Below are 22,278 nucleotides of genomic sequence, written 5' to 3' on the forward strand. Positions count from 1 at the left end.
ATGTGCCACCTTGGTTAAATGCCCTCTATATCCATAGGGTTAAATGGCTAGGACTTTGTCCTGGGGATATGACAGGCATGAAAGGCAGAGTTCAGCAGCACATGAGGCCCATCCTGCATCTAGCTCCTGCTGCCCCACCCCAAGCCACCCACAGCTTCTGAGAAGCAGTTAAGAAGCACTAAACACCAAGGCTATTTCTCATATTAATTCCAAGGCCATTTTATCACCATGCCAAATATTATTCTCTCCCCTTTTTTTTTTCCCTCCCCACTCACACTAGATCTAGTCACATCCTCTTGAGGAGCAAACCAAAGGTTACACAACAGGTTCTCCTAATAAACCGATACACGCCTGAAATTTTGAAGGCTCAGAACCTCTTTTCCTGTTAAGTGCACCAAAAAGAATGAGAATTCACAGTGGAATGTTTGCTTAAAATGCGAGCTTACAAAAGCTACATTCTGAAATGCTTGCCTTCTTAATTCTTTCCAACGCAATGGGACTCACTCACATACCTAAAATGATGCTCTAGGATCAGGAAAAGTGTGCATATTGTTGAGAGTTCCAGGGGGCTTGCTCCCGGCACAGGGCTCACTACTTTCACACACTCCCCGCAAGAGACCCTCCTTGCAGCAGGTGATTAGGAGAAAAGCTGAAAGGCTCCCCAACTATCAGGACTGCGGTATGCTGGTCAGTGTCGTGGTGGTGGCAAGGAATAGAACGTAGGGCTGAAGAGAGATGTCCACAAATGGCTAGGGAAATGCCCTCCCTACACTGGCAGTTGGCTGAGGTGAGGGCTCCATTCTTAAGCACGGTGACGTCATCCAGGGTCTGGCAAGCAGCTGCACCGGGATGAGCTGGCTTCTTCTTTCCTTCTCAAGGTACATCATTCTCATGACTCTCCAAGACCGCAACGAGAAGCTCTTCTACCGGGTGCTGACCTCGGATGTGGAGAAGTTCATGCCCATTGTGTACACACCCACCGTGGGCCTGGCCTGTCAGCAGTACGGCCTGACCTTCCGCCGACCTCGGTGAGTACCAATGACAGGGGTCTGGAAGGGGCCTGCCTGGAGAGGGCAAGAAATTGTTTCTTAGTGTCCTTGCTTCTTGGGACCTTCAGAGGCTGCCTTAGAGTCAACGGCCCAACAAAGAGAGATTTGATTTTAAACACGTGCTCAGTAAAGGAACACCACCAACAGAGAAAGGAACTGGGGGAGGGGTTAACAAGAGGATATTGAACCTTCGCCACCTCCAAATGATAACTGCTCAAAGCACTGGCCTGGGAAGTGTTCCCCGTTGTTTTCACAGCCTCCACCTGGCACCTCTGCACATCTTCTCCCTTTTTTCTGTTCATCTCCAACATGCCCACAGACATCTTGGTAATTTGAGGACAATAAATAGCACTGGACACCAAACACATACTCCTTTGTGAGCCTTTAAATCAATGCACCATATAAAATGTTACTTTATTGGGCAAAGAATGCGGCATTGCATTTTCTCCTAAAGCTAAAGGACTTGAGAGGAGTTTTGCCTTCATATTCAGTACTAAAAATAAATAAATAAATATATTTGTGCCAAAAGAGTAAGAAGGATCACATGGCTGTCAGTCCAAGGTGCCTGATCAAGGTAACTACATAGTTCTTGCATTAACAATAAAAGACATGTCTAGATATGCTATATGTAGCCGAACAACATAGAAAAACAATTATAAATTTACAGTATACTATAAAAAAGGCGTGTGATTTGCATTTATAAAGTAGTTATAAATCGGACTTTTTGTTTTTATCTGTTGTGGCTTAGTTTTTAGTTTTATTTATTTATTTATTTATTTATTTTTGGATTTTTAAAGACAGGGTTTCTCTGTGTATCCTTGGCTATCCTGGTACTCACTCAGTAAACCAGACCAGCCTCAAACTCACAGAGATCCTCTTGCCTCCTGAGCTCTGGGACTAAAGGCTCACACAGTCACTGTCCAGCATGCATGGCTTAGTTTTTAAAGACAGCTTCTCATGTAAGCCAGGCTGGCCTGGAAACTCACAATGTAGAAAGCTGTCTCTTGTTCCTCTTGCATCCATCCCTTTGGAGCTTAGGAATCTGCCACCACACCTACTTATAGACCACTTCTCTCTCTCTCTCTCTCTCTCTCTCTCTCTCTCTCTCTCTCTCTCTCTCTCTCTGTGTGTGTGTGTGTGTGTGTGTGTGTGTGTGTGTGTGTGTGTGTGTTTTCCTTTTTTATTGATAATATTCATATTACATCTCAATTGTTATCCCATCCCTTGTATCCTCCCATTCTTCCCTCCCTCCCATTTTCCCCTTATTCCCCTCCCCCATGACTGTGACTGAGGGGGATTTCCTCCCCTGTATATGCTCATAGGGTATCAAGTCTCTTCTTGGTAGCCTGCTTTCCTTCCTCTGAGTGCCACCGGGCCTCCTCATCCAGGGGACGTGGTCAAATATGAGGCACCAGAGTTCGTGTGAAAGTCAGTCCCCACTTTGCACTTAACTGTGGAGAATGTCCTCCGACCACTTTTCTAAGTTATCTCTTATATGAGGTACATGAAATCATGGGTCTGTGACAGCTTTTGTTAATTTAGGATGGACTGTGAAAGATGAATCTAAAAAAGTTGTAATGTAAAAAATGTCTGTGTAGGATGTTGTGCACCCAGTGAGACATCTATTATCAACTGCTTCTGAGTCAGGAAACATCCAGAAGAGAGAATGGGAGGAACATATGAGCCAGACGCATGGTGGGAGGACTGAGAAGTAGCATCTTGCGGACATGACAGGGGCATTTCCCTCATGACCTCACTATAGCTGCAGTTGCCTGCATAGCAGTGGGCCATCACTTTGTGTCACACATGAGGAAGCTGTTCATGTGGCTCCCAGCCTCCCTGAGGGACTATGCGCAGGTAACGTGTGCTGGGGCAGAGGGCATCATTTTCTTCAGTGGTGTAGCCACTGATCAGTTGCCCATGTTCCAGTAAATAGCCCTGACTAGTTCCCAAGAAACTTCAATTAAACTCGGTGAGTTTAAAAAAAAAGATATTAAAGTGGGGGTGATTATTGGGGAAAAGAAGGATTTCAAAAGAGGAGAGATGAATGAGAGTACTGAGGGTGAAATGAGTAAAAATTCAGAATATCCGTGTATAAAATTGTTAAAGACTAAAAAATAGAAACAAAAAAAAAGCTATGAGGGGGGCTTGGTGACAAAGTGTACTGTACTGGGACCCACAGAATCAATGGGAAACTAATTAGGGTTAGGAATGTACAGAAATAGGAACCACCCCAGCACTAACATGACTAGATCCCCTGGGGTCAGCAGACGGTTATGCAGGAGGTGATATGAGGAAGGCTGGTGGCGACCTTGTATAAACTGATGGCAGGACTACTCCGTCATCTGGGTAAGGGGAAGGTTTTTTTATTGTAAATATGGGAGAGAAAAGCCAGAGGCAGCTGGAAGAGTCCAGAGCAGAGAGAGAAGGTAGTAGAGTGGGCATGACCAGCAGGCTGGACCTGGCCAGGAGAGAAGCAGCAGCAGAGCAGAAAGAGGAGGAGAGTGAGGGAGCAAGACAAAGAAAGGACCAAGAGAGAAAGAGGCTTAGCTAAAATAGCAGGGTTATAAGGAGAAGTGAGCAGCCCGGGGGAAGGAGGCCCAGCGGTCAGAGAAGTTTAGGGCAGCAGTGGGTGAGAAGAGCTGAGAAAAGCCAGGATGCCAGCCTAGGCTCTGAAATGTATAACAGGAACTTGTGACATTGGGGGAGCCCTGTGCCCAGCATGAGCTTGGGTGTACTAGTAAACATCACAGACAGCCATTTGTCTCTTCCACCAGTGAAGATGGAAATGGCTCCTTCTGGGAGCCCCTCAAGTAATGTTGGCTTTTGTCTAACCACCAGAATTTGGAGGAAATGGAGTTTCCTTCGGACCTGACAGGACCTAACAGAGGACCATTCTGTGGAACTGATGAATGTTTCACTGGGGAACAAGAAGAGGAAACAGAAAAGAGAGTCTAGGCTTCTGAAGAGTTGTGTTGTTGCTACTGTTGTAGCTGTTGCTGTTGTGGTAGTTGTCATTGTTGGAAACTCGGAAAGATGCAAGGCTCAAAAGGAGTTTGTCATTTAATGGTGTGTTCTGATGTGAGACTGGCTGGAGCAATCTTCCCAGAAAGTGACTGATGGCTGCCTCCTTCTCATCTTTCATACTCAGCTCTGTGCCCCCCTCTGGTTCTGCTCTCGTTACATTGCTTTATTTTCTTTCTAGCACTTGTTCCTAACTCTAATATTTCCACCAAGAAAAGGTATGGAGCTCTGGGTTTTATTTGTCTAGATACTAGCCTTTGTTAGAATGCATAGCATCTAGCTCTCTGTGGTGGTAAAAAACAGGAGGTTTCAGGGTCTGGTTAGAATCAACAGAACTTTCTGCCCAAAAGTGAAGTCTTTTTCACATGATCAAGGGAATTGGACTGATGAAGAGCTGTTCCTGGCTCAGGCAGTTCTCTAAGCAGTCATCAGTGGGCAGATAAAAAAAAAAAACTGCAACAGAGCAGTGGTGGCAAGGTAGGGCTCAAGGTGTACAGAAACAGAATCCTGAAACCGCTTCCACCCAGAGAACCAGGTCCTCTCTAGGTGCAGGTAGAGACGGTGCTGCCGCGGGGGACACGGCGTGGAGACCAGATAGGCAACACCACCAGCAAGAAACCCAAAGATGAACTAGCAGGTGGAGAAAATCCATAACTGTAAGGTCAGATACCATCCCCCAATTTTTATACATCCTATTTTTAATTAGTATCACACCCTCAGGAGATGGGTACTGTTATCTTCCACAGAATGAGGAAGTTGAGGCACAGAGAAGAGAGTTACCCAAAGTCACACACCAAAGCCAATGGTCTCCAAACTGAGTGTGGAGCAGGGAACTGCCACAGTGCCCACTACAATGCCTCGTAGGTCAGGACTGGGCACACGGGGTGGGCATTCAGGACTGGGCACCATTGCAGTTTCGAAGGTGATTGTCTTCCCAAAGTCTATATGGAGGCTACCACTTCAGAGCCTCCCCCCGCAGGAAGGACCTAGTCAGGCCCTTGGCCTGCAGCTGACTGAGGCTGAGGCATGCTCGGGCAGACTGAACTGTCTCGTTGAATTAGATCCTCACGCCTAGTCCAACACGTTCCTCATGCCTAGTACAGCAAGTTTTTCACTAACCATTCTTCAGATGACTACCCAATTAAGTGGTTTGACATGTGACATTCTGAGCTGTTGCTCTAGATTTCCATTTGGCCTCTTCCCAGGTGCTAATGTCACACTCATCTTGCTCCCAAAGAAGAGGGGACTTTGAGTTCTGCTGTAGCCCCCAGCCTTATCCGAGGCCTGGCCTGGGGTGGCTTTATAGATTAGCATCTGAGGGAAGGAGAGCCCCACGGCCAAGAGGAGGAGGGCCAGGCCCTCTCAGTTTCTGAAGTGGTAAACACTCCTGCCAGGTCGCTGTTCACAGGCCGCTCTGTGGAAGGGTCTGTACCCCCACCAAAGCTAATTAGATCCAGCCAACATTAGAATTGAGGCTGCAACACTAAAACTGAGCCTTCAACACACCTCAGCTTCACATCACCTCAGAGCCTGGAAGGTGATGCCAGAGAATCTTGGGGTACCTGAGTCTTGAGTGGCTCTGCACAGCAGAGTGGCTATGCCTCATGCTCTCGTGCCTTTCCCCTGGTACATCTTCTGCCTGTGCTTCCATAAATCTGACTGGCAGGGGCACCCAGTGACGCTGACTGGGAAGAAGTGAAAGCCAGAGGTAAGGCTGGGTAGATGCCAGGAGATTTCAACCCAAAAGATGACTGTCAAGCGGAAGCCAGTATGATAGACAGGGTACGTGCTCTTCTCCATAGCTACCTACAAGGACTTAGAAAAGTGTGCTGAGTTAAAATTAAAAATCACACCGGTAGGATGCTCTGTAGAAAAGATTTATTTGGACTTGAAATAAGATAACATCCCTTGGCCCTGAACCAAGCCACCATCCTTTTCTGCAAACAGAAGTGCTTCTGTACCCAGGCCAGCATTATATGCATACAGGATGTTAACAGGCCAGTATTATACGTATACAGGATGCTAACAGCTGTCATGTATTAAACACTTGCAATGTCTGTGATTGGGCCCTAGGCTAGGAACTCCCACAAAGCATTTGCTATTTACTGAAAAGGAAGCTGGGGCTAGACTGTCCAAGATTTTACAGCTAACTCAGTTCTCTGTGCATTTTCTCAACCTGCCGGCACAGGTTCTTGAGGCCCTGACAAACATGATCCTTGATAGATAACCACCTACCTTCTTGATGCCGTCCTTTGCATGATGGACCTGCATATAAGAGAGGCATAGACACACATACACACACACACACACACACACACACACACACACACACACACATATACACACACAAAAGCACACACACACACATGTAGAAGAGGCAGTATGCCATGGTGAACACAACAGTGGAGTTGGAGTCCTCGGGGAATGTCATCCCCCCTACCATAATAATAACCAAACATCCCTGGAACCCAGCTACCCTGTCCCCCAGGTGTGCATTACAGAAACTGCGCACTTCATGAGGTCTGTCGTAAAGGTGGAGGGGGTGGCTACATGCTTTATTGATGGTAAAGGTTCCCATTAACTTAAAGGGGCTTTTTTTTTTCCATCTCTCCTTCCTAACTCCAGTCTCCATAAAAGGCTGTGGTCACATTTCCTTCACCTTGTAGTTCCCTGCTTCCTGCTCAATATGTCTAGTGAGCCTCATTTTCTTGAACTGAAACATTTTTAGCTTCACACCTATACAGAGACCCTCTGGGACAGGAACTGTATGGTTCTACTTCCTAAATGTGCACCGGAATCCATTTCTACCCAAAACAGAAAAAAAATGGATGCCAATATCCTGAACAAAGTTTGTGTGGAAAACAAGAGCAAACTTATTCCAACAAATGGGGAGAGCCCCTGAAGCCCAGGCTTCACCTCACAGTCTGGATTTAAACCCAGCTGTCAGCTTTGATTCACAGAGAGAGAGAGAGAGAGAGAGAGAGAGAGAGAGAGAGAGAGAGAGAGAGAGAGAGAGAGAGAGAGACAGAGACAGAGACAGAGACAGAGACAGAGACACAGAGAGAGACAGAGACACAGAGACAGAGACACAGAGAGAGACAGAGACCTTGCACAATCAGAAGGCAGGTGGAAAACAAGGATTAACATCATCAGACCCACCTTGTCTCTCCCCATAGGATGCTAAAGTATGGATTCCTTTTGCCAAAATTGTTCCACACCTAGTCCTCCCAGACTCCTCTGCAAACCTGGAATGGCTCCCTAGAGGACAAATGAGGTCTGGCCCTGAGTCTCCTTGGCTTCTTCTTTGGCTTTCCTGGCTTTTGGTCTTGGACCAGGAGTCAGGAGGTCTGAGTTACTCACCTATGATCCCCTTCCAGGCTACGTATCCTAGGGTGCGTCATTTCACTCATTCCTGTTGAGTAAGTGACAGAGTTAGCCTCCATGGCTACTAGAATGCCTGACAGTTCTAACAACTTATGATCTAATTAGTGAAACCCTATAATCAAGTTAGCAATGAGATCTTGATATAAGCCACAGTCTATATACTATGTGGCTGAGATTAATTTTTCCCACCTGTAAAATTAAGAAACTTAAGTCTGGGCAGCAGTTCTCAGTCCTAGAAGCACATTAAAAAAATATCTTGAGAGCATTCACTAAAATCCCTGAGTTAGAAAAATGCTCTTAGGTTTTCAAAGGCTCTCCAGAGGTTTTAACAGGAGCCACAGCTGCAAATCACCAAGCTGGGTGATGCCACACAGCTGGAGCTGCCGTGACTTAGAGAGTCGGTAGTCTATGTCTCTTATTTCCAAGCCAATCCCAGTGTGGAAGTGTACATGGAGGTGAAGGTCTCAGTATCACAGAACTTATCTCTAATTGAGTCCTCAGTTAGGCAAGCAGTTAATCTCCACTGCCAAGTTCTCTTAAGGGTTTCCTGGCCAGGAGTGGTCATTGCTTTCCCAAAGATACACCAGCATTCTCATGACTATGCTGTAGAATTACTCTCCTCATATAGTCATAGATGCCCGCTCATCCAGTGTCGGGTATTAATACAGTAGCAAACATCACATTCTCGGTGAAGCACGTGAATGAGCACATGGATAGTGTGGCCTGGCTCAAAAGATAAACTGGACCATCAGTGTCCTTTCCAGGAGTTTGATGTAGAAAAAAAAATCATATAGAAATGAAGACAGAAAGGATGCTATGGTTCAGATTCTTCCATGGTATACCAAAGACAAATTCCAGCTATAAAGGAACAGGACGTAGAACAGTAGATAAAGGGGCTCATGGAAAGAGAACAGAGCAGAAGGAAAAGGAAAGACCTGCCAAGACAGTGGCTGGTGGCTGGTGCTCCCCGAGTGGATGTTCCACACTAGCTCCTGATCACAATTGTACAGTGCACCCTCTTCTTCCATAGGTAACTTAAGTGAACCTCTGCTGTGTGTAATCAGAAGAGTCCAACTGAAAAGGAGCAATGAAATCGGATAGGTCTGATGCCCTTGTTAGATTGGCTGGCGCTGACATTAAAGTGGGGTGTCTCCATCTTTAGCATGCATGCATGAAAACTATCAGAAAGATTTGTTAAGACACACATTCCTCATGTCTGGGAAGGAGCCAGAAAGTGTCCATACCTAACAAGGTCCAGAGGTGCTGCTGATGCTGATGCTGATGCTGATGCTGATGCTGATGCTGATGCTGATGCTGCTGATGCTGATGCTGCTCCTGGAGCCAGTGGGAAGGAGAAAGGCAGCTCACAGCAAAATGAGTAGAGACCATTTGAAGGAAGCAGGAGCAGATACTTCCAGAACCCAGTGCACATGAGGAGGAAAAAACTGAGTCATGAACATGGGTTCTGATCCCAGTGCCTGTCACCAACTATGTCACCTTCTGTAAGACCCCTCCCCCCCAACCCCTTCTTGGACCTGAATTTCTTTGCCTAACCCAACGAGGAGTTTCACTGGGGGTTTCAAGTGTTAATTCTGACCGTGACAAGCCCCAGATTGTGGAGCACACTGAAGCACTGCAACTATAAAGTTACCACTACACTTTCTGGTATTTAAGATAAAAATGAAAAGGTAGAGCAAAACACATTCTTTTCATTTTTCTGACAAGAAAAAGCCTGAAGGCTTATCTGTAGATGTCCCCAAGCCCACCCCACCGCTGAGAGCTCTGATTCACAAGTGGGCACTTTTCCAGACAGACCAGCAGAGCAGTCCACGATTGTTCAGAATGGTTTGGTACGTTGCCTTAGAAATCCCTGCTGAAATGGATAGAAGGCATGAAGAGTCCCTCATGTCCCAAACGACATTGTTGAGCCATTACTTGACACAAATGTCCCAAGGAGTGCATTAAGTTGTCCCTCAGCCCCACATTGCTGAAACAGTTTGAAGCAGAAGAGTGGGGGGCAAGGGGGGCCACGAGAGAGAAAGAACTTTTACCTCTAGTCTAAATTACATGGATTTCAAATCATGGAGAGAATCGGCTTATTCTTCATAAGGGATCTCAGGCTTTGCATTTTTAGAAATGACTACACGCTTCATTGTCCGTGACCTGCCCAGGACTTTCACCACCAAAGGAGCAGCTTGCGGTGAGGACAGGACTGAAGGCACTCCTTCACCCTCTGTGAGTGTGAGGGCTGGGAGGGGAGGTGGGCATCGCTGAGCACTCCCATGTAGACACAAAGATCATGTTCTCCTTCCTTACACTGGAGACAGATGACCTTTATTAAGCAGAACGGGATGTTCTGGGTTTGACTTCCTTTAGCCAAAGGCAGATTTCGCTGACCATTTAAACAAACTGATTTTGTTTCTCTTATACTGGCTCTCTCCTTTTCCTCCTTTGTCCCTGGCAATCTTAGCCATGGTGATCAAAGAGTTATTGTGGGGGAATTTCCTCAGTCAAACCAGGAAATACGTACACACACGCTGGAGTTGAGGAGACCTTTCTTCGAACGACCTTGATCTCTTACTGACCCGTAAAATGTGCTAAAGGCTGTCTTGATTCACATTAAGGAGTCCAAAAGGAGGCTTAAGGAGTGCAAATTCTCTAGAAGTTTCTAGGATAGAGGAGAGCTAACTAATAACTGGCATAAAACTTTTTGAAGAAAAGCAAGAGTTGCCTTGCCATAAAGACACACACACACACACACACACACACACACACACACACACACACACATACTTAGCCTGCCCCCAGAGCTATTATTATTGTCTCATTATTTGGCATCAGACCACTACACCTACACAGCTCTCTGGAAATTCCCATGTCTAGGAGGGTAACATTGAAAACTTTTTTAAAGTGTTTCTTAGGGAGTCTTAAACTATCACTTCTCAAGCCACTAACGATCAGTGATGTTGGAAATGGAAAGTGTTCAAGAAGGGCCCATCTAAGGTGCTAGAGGGAAAAAACGAAACTCAGGATTGCCTCAATCCAATTGGCATGTGAGATGTCTGTGGGGCATTTTCTTGATCACTAATGATGATGGAGGATCCAGGCCACTATGGGCAATACCATACCTAAGCAGGCAGGCCTACTATATGAAAAAAGTAGCTGAACAAGAGCCTACAAACAAGCCAAGAAGCAGCTTTTTCCATGGTTTCTGCCTTGGCCCTTCCTTCCCTCAGTGATGAACGGTGAATTAACCCTTTCTCACTGTCTTAGTTTCCTTTCTATTGCTGTGATAAAACATGACTAAAAGCAATTTGTAGGTGAAAGGGTTTATTTCATCTTACAATTCTCAGGCCATACTCCATCACTGAGGGAACTCAGAACAGGAGGCTGGAGACAGGAGCTGAAGCTGAAACCATGGAGGAATACTGTTTTCTAGCCTACTCCTGGTAGCGTATTTAGCCTGCTTTCTTATAACCCAGGTCCACCAGGCCAGGGATGCCACTCCCAGTGATCTGGGCCTTCCCACATCAATCAAGAAAATGTCCCATGGGCAATCTGGTGGAAGGATTTTCTCAAATAACATTGCCTCTTCTCAAATGACTCTAGCTTGTGATAAGCTGACATAAAACCAGGGAGCACACCTCTCCAGGTTGCTTTTGGTCATGGTGTTTATCATAGTAACTGAAAAGCAAACTAGAGCAGGCCCAGATGTGGTATTGCCAGCAGTGTGCAAAAGGGTCCTGAATAAGAGCAAATTGAAAAATGGCTAAACTAAAAGGATAAAAGGAAATGTGAGGGTCGAGGATGGACTTCTCAGGCTCCATGCATTGTCTCTTCTCCCGGATCACAGGCTTCTAGGAAAGGAACCATGTGTTATTCTTCCCTGGGTCTCCTAAGATATGGAGCATCTTGTCTTGAAGCCTGGACCAGAGGGAACACTTAAACAAGGTTTTCTGCATCTAAGGATGCATCTCAGTGATAAAAACATATAGTTAGCATTCACAAAACCCTTAGTTCACAAAACCCAAGCCTCCAAAAAAAGGCTCAGGGAGAGGTGGAAAAGAGAGAAAGGGAGAAAGGGAGGAAGGAAAGAGAAAAGAAGGGAAGGGAAGGAATAGAGGGAGGAGGAGGGAGGGAGGGAGGGAGGGAGAGAGAGAGAGAGAGAGAGAGAGAGAGAGAGAGAGAGAGAGAGAGACTGACTGCCTCGGCCTGTGAGGTTTGACTAAAACTCGGGAGGAAGTTCACCTGTTGAAAATGCAAGACACAACGAAGGAGAGCAAGTCTGATTGATCAAACTCTCAAACTTTATTAGTCAGGCAGCAGCTTTTATAAGTCAGAAGGTAGGGAAGCATATTGCTATAGCAACTCAGCTGCATGCTTTTCCCAAAACACAGGGTATCCTAGTCACAGTCGTAATGTCCTGCCACACGGGGTATCTGGCTCCATCTTTGTCTAGTCTAACTGCTAAACCATAACAGGGTTGCTCCATCTCTATCTGTCTTTAGTCTAACTGCTGACCCATAACAGGATCAGCTAGTTTCTGGTGAAAGGCAAGCTCTGGGAAAAACAGAGACTTAAAGGTGCAGGCTCTGACAAGATGGCTGAACATTGGCCATATGGCCTATTGTCCCCAACAAGAGAGAGAGAGACAGAAACAGATACAGAGACAGAGACAGAGACAGACAGAGAGACAGAGAGACAGAGACAGACAGAGAGACAGAGACAGAGAGAGACAGAGACACAGAGAGACAGACAGAGACAGTCTTGTAATGAAATTCAACAAGCATTGACTAAGCATCATCTTTATGGTCAGTCACCATGAACACATAAAGTTCCCAATGGAATAAGGATGTTTGTTCATGGATGATTCCTCATCTGTGTTACTAAAGTATTTACGGCCCAACTTAAGAATGGTTCTAAGGACATGCACACCAATAAATAATGTATGGTCTGGATTATCTACTTTACTAAACACTAGTATTAAGATAACTCATGGTAAAGAAATTTGTGCATTTATGGTTCTAGGTTTAAGCCTTGAAAGGATTTTGTTGTACTTTGGGAGGATGGCCCAGCGTAGGCCATGGCATACAAGATTTATTGGATGAGTTCCAAGAAGGTAAATCTGCATATGCAAGGCATGTGGCTAGAACAAGCTGAGAGTGAGGGGCTTGGCTGGTTGTCTTGTCTTCCTTCTTAACATCAACAAGTTTCCCAGTTGTCCTTCATCCTCCAAGTTATTGAAAGCAGTAAAGGTACCTTGGTCTTTCCAGAACCAAGCAGTGGATCTTAATCATCCTCAGGATCCCAGTACTATGGTCCTTTGCCAGTGATAGATTTAGATATAGATGTTCACCCAATTCTGGTAAAAAAAAAAAAAATGAGCATGATCTGCCAGAAGAATTTGGGGTTGGTTTGTTGTTTGTTTTTTTACTTCAGAAGAGAGTCTTCAGACATTTCTAGACATTCCCACAACTGTCTTGGATGTCTGGAATGCCTGCAACAGTCATTCCACAGCCCTGACAAATGCAGCACCACTATCAAGACTGTAATGCTAGGGATGACAAAGTAGAAGCATGGACAGTCCAGCCTATGGCCACCAAATAAAACCCAGAGGTGTGCACCTGTGGACTTCCTGTTATATAAAGAAAATTTCCTCTTCTCAGCTAGTGAAATTTAAGGCACCCGCTCCTCCAGTTAAAAACAATTCCCCTTCCTGAAGGGATGCTGGATTCCCCCAACAGAGGCAGCATCTCTCATCTCTTTGCACAGAGCATCCAGTACCGCAGGAACCCTTCCAGCCACTTCACTCATTTGGATCCCACAGTATTTCCTATGGAATGTCACAATTTGCCTTATCACCATTGCTGGGAAGGAAATTGTGAACACAAACAACTTGGAGAGGAAATAGTTTGTTTTAGCTTACATTTCCAGGTCACAGTCCATCAGGAGAGGCTGAGGCAGGAGCAGAAGCAGAGATCATGGAGGAATGCTTCTTCCTGGCTTGTTCATATAGCTTTCTTTTTTAAATTTATTTATTTTTATTTTATGTGCATTGATGTTTTGCTGGCATGTATGTCTGTATGAGGGTGTCAGATCTTGGAGTTGCAGGCAGTTGTGAGCTGCCATGTGGGTGCTGGGAATTGAACCCCTGTCCTTTGGAAGAGCAGTCAGTGCTCTTAACCGCTGAGCCATCTCTCCAGCTCCCTCATCTTGCTTTCTTATGCAACCCAGTTCTATCTTCCACCTGGGGAGGGCACATCCAGTGTGGGATGATTACTCTTATATCAGTTGACAACTAAGATATGGCCACAGGCCAGTCTGACCAAGGCAATTCTTCAGTTGCATTTGTCTTCTCCCAGGAGACTCTGGCTTTGTGTTCAGTTGGCAGCTGAAGCTAACCCTAACATGGTTGGTGTGTGCCTTCATTTCCTTTTGTGTTGCTATGATAAAATAATCTGCCCAAAACAACTTAAGAAAGAAAAATTCCAGCTCAAGATTATAGTCTTTCACTGCAGGGGACACAACAGTAGCAGGAGCTTGAAGCAGTTTGTCGTAATGCATCCACCATACAGACATAAACATGCTAGCACTCAATTCACCTTCTCTTTTTCACTTAGCCCAGGGCCCAGCGCCATTCAGGATGGGTCTTTCCACCTCAGTCAACTCAGCTAAGAAAATCCTTCACAGGGCAACTCCACCTAGACAGTTTCTCGTTATGACTCCTCTTCCAGGTGATTCTATATGTGTGTCAAGCAGACAATCAAAAGCAATCACCACAGTGTGTACTCTTGGTCCCATTTTCAGGAGGAAGGAAATGAAGCAATTGAGTAATCCTGAAAAGGCTTGGCCATCTAGTCTCTAGAAGAGTCATGGTTCACTCCAGGCTCCAGAGACTACGCTCTTATCAGGTCCCTGTCCTTCTCTCTAGTGATTGAACATCTGTCTCCAGGACAGGAAACTGCCCACTAAGTCAGTCCTGAACAGAAGTTATTACAGCATCAGTCTATTGCCAAGATAGGGAAGGTAAGAATGAGCACAGAGGAAGTGAGGAATTGGATGGAACGATTCAGGGGTAGTGATAGACACTCGAGTAAGGGAACGCTAGCATAGAAATGTTTCTTGGAGAGATTTCTCAGAAAACCCAAGGATAACTTGAAGACCAAAGAGCCTAGCTAACAGTGCCTTGGGTATGAGATGGATTTCTGGAAGCTGAGGCCACTGAGAAGCTGTGATCTGTGGTCTGTGCAGGTGGAATCGGTCAGACTGTGGACTGTTCTGATGAACGTGACAGTGTGGAAAGCAGAGCTTGGGCTCATGAAACAGAACACTGAGCCAGAACATAACTAATGCTACCGAATTCACTTATTTTTACTGACTGGCCTGTACTGTGATGGTCAAGTTGCCTTCATTACTTTTGAATCCCACAACAGCCCTGAGAAATCAGAATCTATCATGCTGCCAAGAGAGACTCAAAGGTAGGAGAAGGCTTGCCTAAGACCACGTGTTAGTAAGTTGCTATCTCAAGCCTATATTGGTACTATCCCAAGGTCTCTCCCTCTATTCATTTTAAAACTCCCATTAGTGCTAGATTGCTAAAGATGCAATATTTCTGAATTATATGTGTTCTTAAAGAGATGGTCAACTCCTTCCACCTCTAACAACAACAAAGAAAACACATTCCTAGAACAAGTACCTACAGGATTCCATGTGTGTGAGTCTCAGGTGAGCACTCCTTACAGTGAGAAAGAGAAGGGTAGGGCTGTAAATTACAATGTCAAGTTAAGGTGCTTGGTTATAGGGCCCCAGAAAGAATGCCCAGGGGTATTCATGCCTGCACAGGCAGAGCCTTCCAGGCACATAGCAAGGATATTTCAAGTACTTCATGTGGGAACCCTGAGTTGGTATCATAATATTTAATAGCCTTTACATTTTAAGATCCACTTCCAGCCAACATAAATGTCACCCATATGCCCCCTGCAGCTCATTCTCAACACTGTCAAACAACTTCCTGCTGGCCAGTTCCAAGAGAAGGTATGGAATTACCCTCCTGAGAGGCCTTTGAATAGGAGACTCACGATCTTTCAAGGAAGCAGAAGGTGGGACCCTGCCTGGGAGCAGATTAATTGGAATTGATTAGTTCTTACAAGCCCCTTGAGCTCTGCATTTCTGTGGCTTTGCATCCCTGCATAGCATACAATGGCAGGACTTCAAATCTATAAATCAACCAGCTCAAACTAAGGCTAAGAGAGTCAGTGACCCTAATTACCAATAGTACAAGTCAAGGCAAGTAGCAGGACAATGACATGTCTTCCATCTCTCTCTCTCTCTCTCTCTCTCTCTCTCTCTCTCTCTCTCTCTCTCCTTCCCTCCCTCCCTCCCTCCCTCCCTCCCTCCTATTTTTTTCTGTTCAGGCAGCAAATTGTTTATTCTGTGTAAAGACATAACTTTTTAACATAACATTTTTATTGATTCTCTCAGATTTTCACATAATGCACTCCAATCACACTCATTTCCTAACCTTCCATGTCCACCTCCACCCTTCTGACCTCCTCCCCAAAAATATAAAAATAAACATTTTTATAAATATAAAAATAAACATCTTAAGTCCAGTTTGTGTTGTCTATATACTCATTGGAGAATGTTCAAACTCTCAGTGTCCTGCTCCTTAAAGAGAACTCAGCCCTTCCCCTCCCATTCCCTTGCCAGACGCCATCAGTTGTGGAGAGCTACACTTCAGCATCCTATCACATATTTTATGAGTTCTCTTTGGTGGCCCCTTTCCAGGACGGGGGGTTGTCGCAGAGCCTCCCATGTCCCTCCTTCTCAACTATGCATCTGCTACTCATCCATATCACAGCAAACGTAGCCACCTTGCTCTTCACAGTCAGCTGGACCACGGATCCTGGGCCTCCACACAGTTTCTGGCGACAGCACAGCACATGAACAAGACTCCTAGATGCAATAGGACCACAGACCCAGACAAGGCCCTTGGAGGCAGCTGAACCATGGATGTCAACATGGCTTCAAGTGGCAACACAGGCCGCTCAGATCATGCCCCTCCCCTTGAAGTCGCATGACCTATGGACATCCACATGGCCCTTGGTTGCAACATGAACCACAAACATCAACACAGACCCTGGCTGCAGTAACACTACAGACACAGACATGACCCCCGGTGGCAGCACATGCCCAAACATCACCATGGCGCCAGGTGGCTGCTCAGGCCACCAGAATAGATATGGCCCCCAGTGGCAGCCAGCCCACGGATATCAACATGGCTTCAGGCCTATAGCCTAGACCATAGACTCCCACCTCTTATTCTAAATTCTTCTTTCCCCTACATTGTACAGAAACAATGAATTTTAAATGTGTGTGTGTCTGTGTGTCTGTGTGTGTGTTTCACATCAAGGTTTTTAGGGTCAACTCAAACACAGTCTTTTCAACTGCCTTGTGAAATAACAGAGCCCACTTTCACACAAGAAAATGAGAATTTAAGAGGGTGAGTGATGCACCCTCCCCAAAGCTGTATAAAAAATAAAGGTAGAGAACTGAGACCATAAATAGGACTTATAGCTTTCTATTTACCACTTAGAACTGTTTTCATAAATGGATCCTAGAATTCCAACAGAGGGCAGCTATATTTGTTTCCTGACAGGTAACTATCAATAGCCCCCTCTCCACAAGACCTTCCTTGTGGTGCTTATTACCTGGAAGGATGGATGGATAGATGGATGGATGGATGGATGGATGGATGGATGGATGGATGGAAGTTGTGTGGAATCTTTCTTTCCTGATACTTTCTGGTAGAAGCGCAGAGGTGTGGGTCACTGTTAGCAATGGCTCCTTAAATACAAAGAGCTATAACTGTAACTTTGAATGATGTGGTCTTAAATTTGCTTATCATGAATGTAAAATGTAGCTTGATTCATTTAAGAATTTTCAGCAAGAGTATTTGCACAGGGCATGATCAATTTTCACTAAGTGTTTCTGCAATTTAGTTATATTTAAGCACTAGGAAAAGGACACAGTAATCACAAAGAGCCTCTGTGTTATGATAATTAAAGAATGACTTTATTCATTGTTTGCACAATAACGTGGTCCTCAAATCTAGGTCTATCCACTGGGGAGAGATAAACAGCTTCAGTGGAGCGAAATCATGACCCACGTGTCCTGAACCCTTGGTTCTGGAGGGCTGGTAACAATGTCCAATGCTCATCACAAATGAGCTTGAAGAAATTACCCTTGTTTCCCACTACAGGATGGACCCTGGGAGAGCCAATCAGTGCCTCTCATGTGCAGCCAAGCAGAGAGGCATAGATGTGACGTTGTCATGGTGACCTTTTTACTTATTGGAAGAATAGATGGAGCTGGAATGACCCTCTTCAGATTCAATGGGGATAGAAGTGGAGGTGTCCAGGAGTGAGGAGCAGGGAAAAGAAAAAAAAAGTCCTCTAGTCAAAGAAAGTGCGAAGAGTTTACATTCAAATAATGGTGGAAGAAAAACAGAAAGGGGGCTATGTAGAATAATGAAGTCGACAAAGGATTTTTATCATCAAACCAGCAAAGTGCTTGAGAGTAAATGACCCATATCAATTTTAAAGTTTCCTAAGAGACTACTTATGGAAAATTACACACTCCACTCCCCTCTTTCAAGATTCTGATCCATTGTAGTAGAAGAGGATCCCAAGAGTTTCTATTTAAAAAATGACCCACAGCCCATCCTACCACTTTTGGACTGTATACTATTAGCACTGTCTGGGGTCAGCATAAAGCATCAGAGAGTTGACCCAAGCTGGAGCCACTCCACTACTCACACCTCATGGGAAAACTTAAGGAGAATCAAGACTATTTTCTATTTACGCCTAAGCTTTAAAGCAAAACAAAAATCAGCAAACTTCCAATCAGCAACTTCAGCTAGCATGCAGTGATTTCTTTTCATCTTACCTTCTGCCATATATCTTATCAATTGATGACAACCAACAGTAGTTTTATTGCACCCTCTTCTCCTTTTCCAGATGGTTAAGTTTCTGCTTACTCTGAAATCTACCTCAAACACCTGCCACCAACACATTACTTACCATCCTCCAAGCTCAGGATGCTTTGATCACTGTTCTGTGCATGGCGCTGTCTGTTAGTGTTCTGCTGTAGGAGTCACTATATTATAGCCCAGTAGCTCACCACAGATCAGCCGTCACTCTCTGCTGTGCTGCACAGGGAGCTCTGCATCTTCTTCATCTTCATAATTTTTTTCTCTTTCTTTAATGTCTATTATGATCTTTACCATAGATAGAATTGAATGGGAGGATGGATGGATGAACTGGAAGTAGTTTCTATGAGAATAAGATTTTGTCTGTTTCAAGTGTTTACATGGAGGGTTTAGTAAATAATTTATTAAAATAATTCATGCATTTTAACAAGCCTAAGGAAACAAAAGAATGAAAAAAAAAAAGAAACAAAAGAATGGGCCTGCTATGTTTCCTAACACAATAATGTAATTTTTTCATAGTAGACACCAAACCAGATGAAAATTGAGAATGATATTTGATATTATTTTTCAGTGATGAGTCTGATATTTAGTTGTGTAGACCTAATATACTCTTAAAGGGGCTGGGATGGGGGGTTAGTTTGTGAGCATTTAGCATGCTCATGCATAGATTAGAACAGGTCCAGGTTGTGTAACCCTGGTCCCAACATTCCTCCACTGATGGTAAACCACGGATGTGAAGACTCCTGTAGGCTAGCTTGTGTGAAACAGTAGTTATAGAAATAATTTATTAAAAATTCAGTAAATATTATTGAAGTCCAGCTTTGACATTGACTGGGGAAACTGAGACAGGGTATAGATCCCACAGCTGGCTGGGACCCTGCAGATTTCTCTGAAGGCAACCTTCCAAGCTGGAATTGATTGCTACCACCAATGGCTTCCACTGATGGTGAAAAGCAGATGTTGGGGCTGATGGCTCCTAGCGGGTGCTTCCACTGATGGTGGCAAGCATCTAAAAAAGAAAAGAAAAGAAGGAGTGAAAAGAAACACACACACACACACACACACACACACACACACTTGATGATGAAGTAGGACAGACTCCAGAAGGTAGGTTTCAACAAACTCCTTCTTTTAAGCTTCTCTGACTTTACATATTCACATGCATACATACACATATCTTGGTGGATTGAACAAACTCCAAAGAATGGGCTCCAATCTAATCAACTATTGAACACATCCATATATACTTTGATGGATGGGACAAAATCTAAACTTACTCTGAAGAGCAAGTTCCAACAATTTTATTATTTCTCCCATAGCTTATATATCCCAGCAAGATCTTTTATGGAGTACAAAAATCACAGTGTGGTTACATTCTATTTTTCTTTAAGTGATTGATTACAATGAGTATACACAAGAAAAACATACATCAATACTTTCACATGATGAGCTGTTTTACATATTATGAATGAGAAACAAACGTGAAAAACAAGTTATTCCCATATACATTTTAACTAAGCAACTTGTTATGTATTAACAGAGAATAAGCAAGCAAGGTAATGACTCAGCCAGCTTCTCTTTTACTATCAGGCTGCAATTTGCAGTTACAAAGAAAGAATCAATTATCTTTAAAAAGTAATATTATAAAAATCTTAAAAGAATCACAAACCTAAACTTCTATATAAAAAACAATCAGGCATTTCTACTTTAAGTCCTAAAGGTGCTCATCTACTCATTAATAATTTTATTAAATCACCTCAGGAAGCTGAGGGAAAAAATAAGTATAAGAAATTAGTCACCTTGACATCCAGTTTCAGTGCAAAAGTCAGTTCATTTAGTGCTGAGTGGGGTGCTGTCTTTGCTCACAAACCTCAAAAGGCCCCCAGTTTTACTATTAAGAGTGTACTTTTTCTTTTTTTATTATTTTCTCTTTTACATATACATTTATATTATTACTCATAAATAAAATAGACTACATAGAGCAGGAAGACCATGAAACAATCAGGAACTACATATGTTACATTCATAGTGATTTGGCTATTTGTATTTGGCAAACTTGAAGAAAACATCTTTCCTATCTTGATGAGTCTAAAACTCTGAATGAAAATCAATATCTATCATATCTCATCTCTATTAACTTAAAACATCTATCTAGACCTAAAAACATCTTAATCCCTAAACAACTAAGCTTAATTATGAGACTAAACTGTCTGGTCTTCAACCCCATCAGAGACTTGAGAAGGAATAAAGCTTGATTAACCTGAGTGAACCAGAAGTGCAGGTTAGCAGCTTCCCATCGAAAAAATGACAGCGACATTTTGCTGCCTGAACGGTCACCCAACACTCTCTATAACGGTAGAGTATCATCTTCATCCTTCTGGCCCAATATATCTGACAGACACATTTGAAAGGCAGGAACTGTTAAGGACTTGCTTATCTTGTCTTGAACGTGGTATTGCAGGCTGTTTAGGATAATTAAGTAATACAAGCTAATTGTTAGTTGGTCAAATCATGGTCATCAATTGCTAGTCTACTTTTATCACAAGAATATATATCCTAGGTTTAACAGATAGATATGATTCTATAGATATGTAAGGTAAAATAGTTAGATAAGGTCTTCAAAAGCCTCAGAGACATACAGAAGATGGCACTTAAAGGTGTTTTATTATTTTAAAGATTCTTTGACAACAAGATGGGTTAGCTCCTGGAGAAAGAAAATGATAAGCATCAATGAATCTCATTATGTAGATGGCTTCAAATGTGGCAAACAAGCCACTGGGCAAAATGTCCTCTATTCAGCCACAAACAGAATTCTGCCTAAAAATAGGCAAGATTAGAAGAGTGTACTTCTTCTTAACTTCAAATTGTTCCCTAAGATTTTCTGCATCAGAGCCAATACCAAAAACATCTTCACCTAACCTTGTTGAACAACTTATTTTTCCAAATTCTTTCTAAGGGTCATTGTTAGCAATCTACATCTGCCAGTTCTTTTCAAAGGTGGTGGTTGAATCATTAATCTGCTCCAGTAGCAATGCCTAAAAGAGATCAAGCATTGCTATTGCATATGCCAATAATATTGCCCGGAGAGGGGCTGGAAGCCCTCCTTATAGTACTCACACAATTCATATATTAGGAGGATTATGATGACCACAAGGGTAACAAGAGAGCTGTGCTCTGTAACAGAATGATGTCCTTAGGACAAGTAGTTCTCAGGGTTATGCCTCTCCCAGACACACCCATAGTGAGTGTGCTAACTGGTGGGCCGCATTCCACAAGTTCTAGAGCTGTTTTGCTGTTCCTTCTGCATGGCCCCCAACAAAATATGCCATTTGTTCTAATTATTTGTGTCATATCAACTTTTTCACACTTATTTTTCACTTCCTTGGTTAACATTTAACCCAAGATTGTTATTTGTTTCATTTGTTTGACTTCTCTAAACAGCAAGGTCTTGCTATGTAGTCCAGGCTACCCTTGCATTCCCTGTGTAGTTTAATCTGGCTTCAAATTCCTGATCCCCCTGCCTCACTTCCCTTGAGCTGGAGCTCCAGTGAGCACTGAAGTACCCCCCTTTCCCCCCTACCCCCCCACCCCCGCCTAAGCACTGTCTCTGTGGAACTGTCACAAGAAGGACTTTTCCTGATTTCTTTTTCTACATAGCTCATTGTTATTTATGGAAAGCTTACTGGTTTTATAATTATTTTGTGTTCTTTTACCTTATTGAATTCATTCATTAATTCTAATTTTGGGGTGATAATCATTAAGCCTTCTTAATTAATTACTTTAATCATCATATTATAATTTTCTTTATCTCTTTTATATACATTTGGGCTT

At 43.7% G+C, this 22,278-nt stretch overlaps 1 protein-coding gene across 3 annotated transcripts in view; it reads left to right on the top strand.

The window, feature by feature from the left end:
• The window catches only part of ME3 (malic enzyme 3), a 172,020-nt gene that overhangs the window by 76,559 nt on the left and 73,183 nt on the right, over positions 1 to 22,278 (top strand). For all 3 annotated transcript variants that reach the window (XM_084773388.1, XM_084773387.1, XM_084773389.1), the window contains one exon: positions 879 to 1,028. In XM_084773388.1, coding sequence (XP_084629514.1) covers positions 879 to 1,028 — 150 coding nt within the window. The remainder of the gene's footprint in view (positions 1 to 878; positions 1,029 to 22,278) is intronic.

The sequence above is a fragment of the Acomys minous genome, assembly GCF_964271855.1.
Source record: "Acomys minous genome assembly, chromosome: 2".
NCBI lineage: Eukaryota > Metazoa > Chordata > Mammalia > Rodentia > Muridae > Acomys > Acomys minous.